Source organism: Brassica oleracea, chromosome C2, assembly GCF_000695525.1.
Source record: "Brassica oleracea var. oleracea cultivar TO1000 chromosome C2, BOL, whole genome shotgun sequence".
NCBI lineage: Eukaryota > Viridiplantae > Streptophyta > Magnoliopsida > Brassicales > Brassicaceae > Brassica > Brassica oleracea.
The window spans coordinates 45769456-45779599 of record NC_027749.1 but is presented as its reverse complement, the minus strand read 5'-3'; the positions used below and the strand labels follow the sequence as shown (position 1 = coordinate 45779599).

At 34.1% G+C, this 10144-nt stretch overlaps 2 protein-coding genes across 3 annotated transcripts in view; one reads left to right on the top strand and one right to left on the bottom strand.

The window, feature by feature from the left end:
- The window catches only part of LOC106324381 (zinc finger BED domain-containing protein RICESLEEPER 1-like), a 1504-nt gene extending 1406 nt beyond the window's left edge, over positions 1–98 (bottom strand). The window contains exon 1 of the mRNA XM_013762358.1: positions 11–98. Coding sequence (XP_013617812.1) covers positions 11–98 — 88 coding nt within the window. The remainder of the gene's footprint in view (positions 1–10) is intronic.
- Positions 99–6612: 6514 nt separating this feature from the next.
- Positions 6613–8641, top strand: LOC106325799 (bidirectional sugar transporter SWEET4-like). 2 transcript variants are annotated; one of them, XM_013763847.1, is made up of 6 exons: positions 6613–6760; positions 6871–6907; positions 7011–7227; positions 7836–8003; positions 8098–8217; positions 8302–8641. In XM_013763847.1, exons 1-6 carry the CDS (start codon positions 6718–6720, stop codon positions 8458–8460), a joined length of 744 nt encoding a protein of 247 aa, XP_013619301.1. In that variant the 5' UTR covers positions 6613–6717; the 3' UTR covers positions 8461–8641. The 2 variants fall into 2 exon arrangements, with proteins under 2 accessions (XP_013619301.1, XP_013619302.1); XM_013763848.1 differs by having other exon boundaries at positions 7842–8003; positions 8302–8640.
- The last annotated feature ends 1503 nt before the right edge of the window (positions 8642–10144 follow it).

Sequence of the window (10144 nt, the reverse complement as noted above, 5' to 3'; positions counted from 1 at the left end):
GAGTCATTACTTGTAGCATTATCTAATGTGACTGAGAACACCTTCTTATCAATTCTCCACTCTTTCAGTGACTCAAGGAGTTGAACCGCAATACTCATACCGGTAGAGCACAAAATGTCAGGATCTTGCTGTTCAACTTCCAATTCCGATCAATGTAATGTGCTGTCACACACATGTATCCTTCCCGTTTCACGGATGTCCACAAGTCAGACGTGAAGGAGACTCGTCCACGGAGACTCGCTAATTCCATCTTGAGTGTGTCTCTCTCGCTTTCATATAGTCTATACACATCTGCTCTCGCTGTGTTTCGACAAATGGTTTGGACATCAGCATTCAAATACTTCCAGGTGTCTCTCACTCTTTCATACTCCACGTACGAGTAAGGTAGATCATGCTGGACTATTGTCTTAGCTACCATTTGCCTAAACACAATATGATCATACTTGCGAGATACCACTTTCCCTTCGGTATTGAGTTGTTGCTGCCCTCCTCGATTCCTTGGATACATTTTACATCTCAAACCATGTCTTCTCAACCCACTGGTTCCATGCGAGTGAGATTGCCATGCATACTCATTCTTGCAATGACTGCATGCAGCTTTCAACTTTCCATTGGATTTTTCGACCACCTTGAAATCTTTCCAGACATTTGATCTTTGCCTCTCTTCCCTTTCCTCTTCATCGATTTCATCCTCATCATCCTCTTCTTCATCCAGTTCATCACCAAGCTCCGGTATGTCCTCTGCGACCTTCTCCTTCTTCTTTTGCGACTGAGTAGGCGAAACCTTCTTCTTTTTCGACTTAGTAGGCGACTTTCTTCTCCCTCCACGAATCACCGACTTCATTGGAACAGACTTCCCCTTACTACACGCCTGTGCAGACGAGCCAATGCCACCATCTATACTGGATTGCAACATGGGTTTCCCCGTGGCTGTTCTGAAACTGGTCTGTCTGCGAGGCTTGGTTTTTTTGGGTTGGTTGACTGATTTCAACATCAGAATCATCAGTAATCATCAGTATCATCGACAAGACTGATAAGCCTTTTTCTGCTTCCTTGCTGCTTCCCATCAGCACGAGTTACACCAGCTTCCTTAGAAGCGATCTGATCAGCAACCTCATCTGCTGCAGCAAGAGTAGCTAAGACTTCCTGAGTGGCAAAGTCCACAGTATTTGGTGGGGAGTAATGCAGATCAAACGTCGACTGATCTTCGGATTCGCTCCTTGATCCCATGGTCTCTCTCTCTCTCAAGTTTTGTGTTTTTTTTCACGCCGTTGAATGAAATAACCTTTTTAGGGTTTCCTAAATTTTGTCTATTTTAAAAAAATTTTGTTAATATATTTTTAAAAATTTGTTACTATTGTTTTTTTTCAAATTTCCAAATATTATTATACAAGTATACAAACACAAATCTCTCGTTCAAATTTACTATATCATCTACGCAAAGCAAGCTAAACTAGACAGTGATCCGATAACCTAGTGAATCTAAGTTTCACACGTTTAAGAGCTTACTAACCTGAGGTCCTTAAAGCTGCTATATCGGCTGAAGCTGGAAACTACTCGACCAGGTGGTGTATGTACTCGTGCAATCCTTCCTTGTTCAGTTCACAGGACACAAACAAAAACAAAAGACAGTTCAGTTCACAGAACACAAACAAAATGAAAAGACAGTTCAGGACACAAACCTTGGCACACAATCTCCTTTGGCGCCAGCAACCGTCTTGGGGCAGTCGTTGATGAACATGACAAATTGATCTCTACTACTCCGCATGATCTCTTCTCTGTATGTACAAGAGAACAAAACATAGAGTTTTAATAAAATCAATAGATCAAAGACAACAAATATTGAGACAGGAAACATCAATGATCTACACATGGTACAGAGAGAGAGTCATGTATATAGTCTTAAGTAAACAATTCTGAGTTAATGCTATGACTTACCGAAGCAAGACGACACTCAACGACCCTGTTATTGTAATTAGTAGCAGCTGTGACCGCCTTCTGAGACTCTGCAAGAGAGTGTGCGATCACAAAACTCCCACCATCAGGGAGTTTCACATCAGTGGCACGAACCGGGTTGAAGTCAATAAGCTCAGCAAGTATCCATACATTTGAGACTTCTTAAAAGCAATTTCAGGAATCTTTTGGCTCAAATGCTTCATAACTCCCCACATAGGAGGCGCCCTTGATAAGAGAAACATGGTGATTCAATTCACGGTTCACTTGTTGAGTGAATCAATTTTGGATATCTATAATAAACACACAAACCTTGTTACGGGAGGAGACAAACAGAAGCTAAGACAAGCCTTCTTGCTTTCTCCTAGGATCTCCGAAGCTGCAAGGAAACAACACACTGCGCTCGCGTGGCAAGCTGGCTCACTTCCCTTCTCTGTTACCAGCAGAACTTGACAATCCAGAACTTGAATAAACACAAAGAAACTTTATAGTTGAAACTGAATCGAATCTAAAAGAGCCATACGTCTCTCTCATTGTTCTGAATCGAAGATTCGATTATCTAGAATGGTAGGAGTGATCTTTATAACTAACCTCTTCACCGGTTGCAGCGGCCATATGAGAGAGAATCGTGAGCTGAATCAGAAGTGGTTTTCAAGATTGGAGGAAGACGACCAATGCATGTAAAGAAGCTCCGCTGATGCAGCTCGAGAACGATGTGGTCACCGGAAGGCGGAAGCATTGTCGCCTGTCAGACATCGAACAGGAACGGCCATCGGTGGAGCTCCGTTTCTTCTCACGGTCGCCGTCGAAGCTCCATCGCCTTTTACTCTCTCTTTCTTTTCGTTTTCAGGTGAAGAAAGCAACGGAATCGTCGAAGCTTCCAGATGCGGTTCTATGGGCTGTCCTGTGGTTAATAAGGGCCGTACCGCTTTGAACCCGGAGCCGAACAAGCCCCGTCCCATAAGGCCCGCTTTTTTGCTGGTCATGTATACCTAGACCCAAATCCACCCCGTCACATGTTCAAACGGGCCAGGCCCACGGGACAAGCCTTCTCTTGACATCCCTAGTTATATAGCAGGTGGTTTCAAAAATCGATATCGGGTAACCGGGTCACTGATGATCCTACCCAACACGATGGGAAAAAATAATGAAATGGCCGACAAAAATATAAAAGCAAGAACAAAAAAGCAAAAGGAAAAAGGATAATTTGTATGTTACTGCTAAAAAATCGAAATATTTTTGGACATGTTCAAATAGTGATATACAAAAACAAAAATAGTTACACTATCGTTGTTAATCATTGATTGTAATATTTTAGCATTTAGTTTAAGGAAATACATCAATATATATTTTTAAAATTTTTTGAAACATCTCTTAACGTTTAATGAAAAATAATTTAATTTAACCAACCAACAAAAATACTGCATAATATACGTGTTTAGCAATTTATAAACATTTTAAATATCTTGAATAATTAAAAGAAGTATATCATTTTGGGTAAGAAAACTTACTATAAAAATTGTGTACCAAACATGATGAATGCTAACAAGGGTATTACAAACCGTCCATATATTAAGAAATAGTCGTTTTGAAACACTAAGAAATTAGTCTATAAATAACAAAAAGCAAAAGCTCTGCGGTACATCTCTTACAAATAGAGACATAAATATTGAATTACTGCATCATGTTATACTATATACTATCAGGGGCGAATCTAGACCACTCATTTAGTGGATCACTATGTATGTCAGATAAAAATAAAAATGCATATGGTAAGGATCGAACCCTAGAAAAATGAGGGTGCACAAGCTGTTTTTTATCCACTGAACTAACAAAATTCTAATTGTCTTACTTACAAAAACTTGAATGTTAATATAATTATGGGTGCACGTGCCCCCACACTACAGAACGTGGCTTCGCCCCTGGATACTATATGAGCGAAGGGAAATTCACCACCGAAGATCGTTAATTCATCGTGTTGAATGTGGTAATATAACCAAAGATCTTAAGAGGGTGACAAATTTGATTTGTGTGATGCCGATTTTATCCTACTAAAAACGTTCGGTGACACTGTTATAGTGGAAATGGTGAGAGGGTGAATACAGTGTCTTGGCCACAAGAATATGCTATTTCATGTTTTCAATTGCCTAGCAACAAAAAAAAGTATTTCAGTATATTTCAAGTTTCCATATACGGATTAGTCTTCTTTGTGACTCCGATACCACTGTCATGGTGTCACAATTCATTCATTTATTCATTTTTCTTTGTTATACTAAGGTTGCGATGATTAGTAATTTTAGAATAAATGACAGGAAAATTAAAAAGTGAAAACGAGTGAAAAGGTAAAAATGGGAAAGAAAGAAAAGTGGAGTGAATATTTTGTCCATTTTCCCCTTTTCAACAGTAATTGGAGGGGATAAAAGAAAATATGTTTTCACCTGATTAGTAGTTTATGAGAGTAATTAAGAGTAACTAACTTTTCTATTTGAATATTTATTCTAAAAGAGATTTCAGTCAAAGCTTAAGATTATTATATCAAGTTTTTCATTTTAATAGAAGTACATAGAAACAAATAGCAGAAGTCCAAGAATATAAGCTAAACAGAGCATCTAAAATGATGAAACTTGAAAGAAAAAAAAGAGGCCTTGACAGGGACCTGACGTTAAGAGGCATGATCGAACTGAGCTTCCGGTTTTAGCGAGCTACCAAAAAAGAATAAATGAATTAGTTTTGAAGTATCTTGAATAAAATTGTTAATCAAAAAAAAAAAAAGTATCTTGAATAAAATTATTATTATTCCTTATCCGATGGAATATGAAAGAAAAATTGTAGTAATTTTACTAACAATCCATGTAGGTTTTATAACTATTTTATTATTTTTATGTCAGTATATTATATATATATATATATATATTTATTTATAATCCGGAGGCATCTGCGGATCAAGGTCCAAATTAATGATTAATGTCCATGGGATTTGTTTATCGGCACCAAACAAATCCGATAGTTTGCAATGAGAATTAGATATTATGTTGCATAATCTCACAAGCTGAATATATATGTGTTCTTGCTAAAGGATTTTAATTAATTCTTTATTTTTGCTAAGGGTTTGCAATTAATTATATTTTGTTGACCACAAAAAAACAGTGATCTAATTGCAGGTATATATACCTTACCCATCACCAGGTGTTTATATATACACATAATTTATATGTACATTATAATATCAATTCAAAGCACATATATATTGCGGTTTTCTCATCCATTGAATCCGTAAAGAAGGAAAACGATCGTTAGAAGAATGGTTACATCGGAATCCAAATTCGAAATCGACAGTGGCATGCTTACTTTACTTTTGTATTGCTTTCTTCTACAAGAAAAAAATATTTTTTTTATTATAATTATTCTATCGGCCGATCCGGTCGATCCCGAGAGGAACCGCATTTAGTGGTTCATAGTAGACTAGTTACCACACTATCTGATCTAAGTTTAGAATACTTTTTGACTAATGTCAGGGGATGGACCGATCATCTGTTACGATTTACCATGTTAACCACTTGGAGCAAGACCCAAACCTAGACAACCAAATAATGATAATTTTGTTCCCAGAAAAAATCATCCCATAACTAATGTGATAAACACCTTGCCATTAAACCACCGCTTTGGTTAAAAGAGAAAAATCATTGCTTTGTCTGCCTTCTCACAAGTCGCAACACAGGTAAATGCATTTCCCTTTTGCTTAAAATTCATTAATCATTTGAAGCTTTTGTTAGTTGTGACTAATTCTCTATAATTCTTTATCTCACCCATTAAAATTTATACTCATTTAAATTTATTAGGATATAAAATATCTGAATTCTTTTTTTTTATGTATTACAAAGACTTCATTCAAGACTGGCATAATATTTGAGATAAAAAAAAAGTAGTTTTCCTTTTTCAAACAATAAATTGTCCGCTGTTACTAAAATATAAGAACTTAATAATGATTTTATATTATTCAAGCTTTGGATGGATCAAATATGTAACTTTTTAAGGAAAAATATAGATTATGCGGAATTATATATACATTACGTTAGTTCACAGAAAGAATGATTAACCCAATATTTTCCAAAAATATGGGATATCTCTAAAACAGAAATGAAGAGAAAGATACGCAACCATGAAGATTAGCAAACCTTTTACCTTTTCTATCATATGAAACATATAATTTAATATGACAACACAAGTTTGGTATTAGTCGTTCTAAAAGTTCGAAAAGAAGAAAAAGTAAATGTTGAGAAATTTGGTTTTCTATCAGCTTGCTCGCTTACACTCACGTGGATCTCTCTGAATAGTGTTATTTTGTAAATTAACTATGGCCGTGAATAAGATTATTACAACTAAAATAACTTACATGCGCACATGCATATGATATATACACGTATATTTCTCTTTAATTAGGGTAGGCACTATTATAATCATGGCTCCGAAACAATAAGCCAGCGAAAAGGTATTGCAAGATAGTCAGATAAGTGTCATGATTGTTTCCTTGAACGGGAAGGAGAAACGCAAGGTCGCTTTCATTTCAATTCCTTTAACTTCTTGAGTTTCGCTCCGTCATCAAATACATATATACATACTTGTCTATCTATGCATCAGTACATATATTTATACCAACGTCTCATCGTGTTTCTATAAATATAAGCAAACCCACACACACATATTCACATCTCTCTTCTCTTGTGTTCTTACTTCTTATCATTTAGAATTTGCTTTTAACGTAAAATGGTTAGCGCGACAGTTGCAAGAAACATTGCCGGCATTTTTGGTAAGCACAAAATACATACAAAGATTGGTTTGAATTGTGTACGAACTACATTTAAAGAATTTCTAATATTTTTTGCTATTATATTATAAATTATTTGTTAATTGTCGCAGGAAATATCATCTCCTTGTTCTTGTTCCTCTCTCCCATGTAATCATTAATCCCTCACACATAGCTAACACTAACATACATACCATAGTTTGAAATATTGAACAATTAATGTTGATAGAATGTATATGAATAATTAATGCAGACCAACATTCATAACAATATACAAGATGAAGAAGGTGGAGGAATACAAAGCCGACCCGTACTTAGCCACCGTGCTGAATTGCGCATTATGGGTCTTTTATGGCTTACCAATAGTCCATCCAGATAGCCTTCTTGTGATCACTATTAATGTCACTGGTTTGGCCATTGAGCTCTTCTATCTCTCCGTCTTCTTCTACTTTTCTCCCACCCAAGGCAAGGTAAAATAGTATCCTTACATTTCTCTTTCTTCTATTAATTTTTAGCATAGTTTTTGATCATTCTTATGCACAAAAAAACCAAAATTATAAAACCATATCAAATCAGGTTAAGTTTTGGTTTCCATCTAGATTCTAGTTAGTATGAATCGTATTTTTTTTCTTCTAGAGATATATAGGTACAAGGTAACAAAATACAGCTAGTTTTTTTGTGTAATAATTTATGGTTAATGTTTAACTTTTTGTTATAATATTTAACAGTTAATTATTTAATATATTGGTCTGAGTATAAAATTCCACGGAAGATTTTGAAAGAATTAAAACGAGAGTATATAATCTTATATTTGAGTTCTGTGATTTAACAACTAACATAATTTATATTGTGTATAACATAAAATTGAGCTCTGGTTCAATGGTAATCAAATCGAAGTGAAACAAAACTGAGCCAAGTCCATTCAATTATGGTCTTCTGGCTTGAAATGAACGCTAAGACACTGTAGCAACGAGCAATAGTCGACAATGACTGATTCTGGTTTTAGGATGGTGATAGGCAAGACAAAGTTTATGCAATTTATTCTGAGTTGGTTTAATTAAATTGATTTATGGTGCAGGTGAAAGTGAAAGTGGGGATATGGCTGATAGGAGAGATGGTGTTTGTTGGAATAGTAGCCACATGCACATTGCTATTGTTCAACACACATAACCCGAGATCTACTTTTGTTGGAATCATTTGTGTCATTTTTATTAGCATCATGTATATTGCTCCTCTAACCATCATGGTACGATATTTTAGTTTCCTCTTTTCCCTAAACCTTTATATATATTTTTTTACCTTTTATAATAAAAAATACATCTTCGTTTTGACTTATCCAGAGTAAGGTGATCAAGACCAAAAGTGTGAAGTACATGCCGTTTTCTCTCTCACTTGCCAACTTTATGAACGGAGTTATTTGGGTTATTTATGCCCTTATTAAATTCGATCTTTTCATTTTGGTAAACCATTTAAGTTTAACTATATATTTAGCACTAGTGTCTTCTGTTTAGAAGTACTTACTAGTTTTGTTTATTTTATTATAGATTGGAAATGGACTAGGAACAATACCAGGAGCAGTACAGCTTATACTATATGCTTGTTATTACAAGACAACACCAAAAGATGAAGAAGAGGAGAATCTTTCTAAGGCTAACTTGCAACTCAGTGGCAACGAGGAACATGCAAAGCGAGTTTCAGCTTGATTATATCTTGGATTAATCAAATATTCAATTAGTTTTCTTTTTCTAATTTAAGCTTTCGTGTGATTACTAAGCTGTGAAAGTCAAACTCCTTTTTCGTCTAAGAAAGATATTAACTACCACATGCTCCATATATAAATCTGTGTATTTTAGGAAAGTTTGCTGAGTTAATAAGCATGCACAATCAAAATTAAGTAGTCACCAACCGTAAAGAATTTAATGAAAATGTGGAAAAGAAAAAAGTCACTTTTTCGTTTTTCATATATGTTATAAGTAACTGAAAATTCTCTTGCCTCCAAATTTTTTTTTTGGAAAACAAATTTTACATGGTCGATACATATCATAGCTGTCGCAACTCGTAACTCGTAAAAATATTGTTAACAGATAATACTTAAACAAATTAATACGTACATTTGAGATTAACAATATAAGAACTAAATGGTCATAAAAAGATTGGTTAACAGATAATAGTTCTCAACTTTGTAATATATGTTATTTTGTTTCAGGACTATTCATGCAAGACTATTCATGCAAAATGTAATGAATGTATCAAATTGTGTTCCACACTTGAAATAGTTTTTTATGTACTTAAAACATTATATATATATATACGTATCTCTTCGTCAGACAATTCGTTTTTTTTTCGCAGGAAATCTAGTATCGTCAAGAGAAATCAATGTGTATCATATCACAGGCTTCATAGCACAAAACAAGTAACACTAGCTTCTTTTACCTAGACTACATCTCTTTTTAAGCCAAATTCTACAATAGTAGATTACCATCACGTATGTTATCAGTTTTTAATATATGGATCTGAGAATGATGATCATATAATTGACTTAATGACACTTTGTATTGTAGTCAATCCTACTCTGTAAACATTCATATCTAATTAAAGATAACACATGAAGAAATATATTTAGCCATTTTACCAAGAAAGTAATTACCCTCCAACTTAACTCTGTTATTTTTATTATTAATGTTGTAGTTTAATCTATATTAATAATAGGAATTAAAAGGCTACGTCTTTTCAATTATGTAACTATTGAAAACAAAAGATTGTGTCTTCTCAAACATGTAACTATTAAAAAAAATTAATGATCAAATGTTGTGTCTTTTAAAACTGTAACTATTGAAAATGGTTGAAGAAAAATGTTTAGATATGTCTTACCATGCATGTTAAAAATGTTTAGATATGTTTTCTCATCTTTAAAATATATTTGAAATCTCAATTAATGTAAAGAGTTATGTATTTCCACTGTAAAAGACATAGGAGTTTTTAAAAAAATTGTCAATATATGTTATAAGTTCCTTTCAATAATTATGATGTATTTTGTAATGATGTGTCTCTTCAAAATATACATGATTATTCATATATGATTTTGAAAAACTATAAATATTCTTTGTCCATGAGTTTTTATTGTAAATCTTTCACAATTTTATAATTAGGAAGAAAAGATTGTGTGAAGCACCATTCGTGTTTACCTCGTTACAAAAAGTTAGAAAATATTCAAATGAAACATTGCCAACAAGGAATTGTTTGAAGCACCATTCGTGTTTGGCTAGAAAGACATCCTAAATGAAATAATAAAGTTACTAGTCTTAATATTCGTCTACTACATAAAAAGTGTGTTTTTATTTCTTACAAAAAAAATTCCGTTAATACATGATTTATGCCCTATATAGT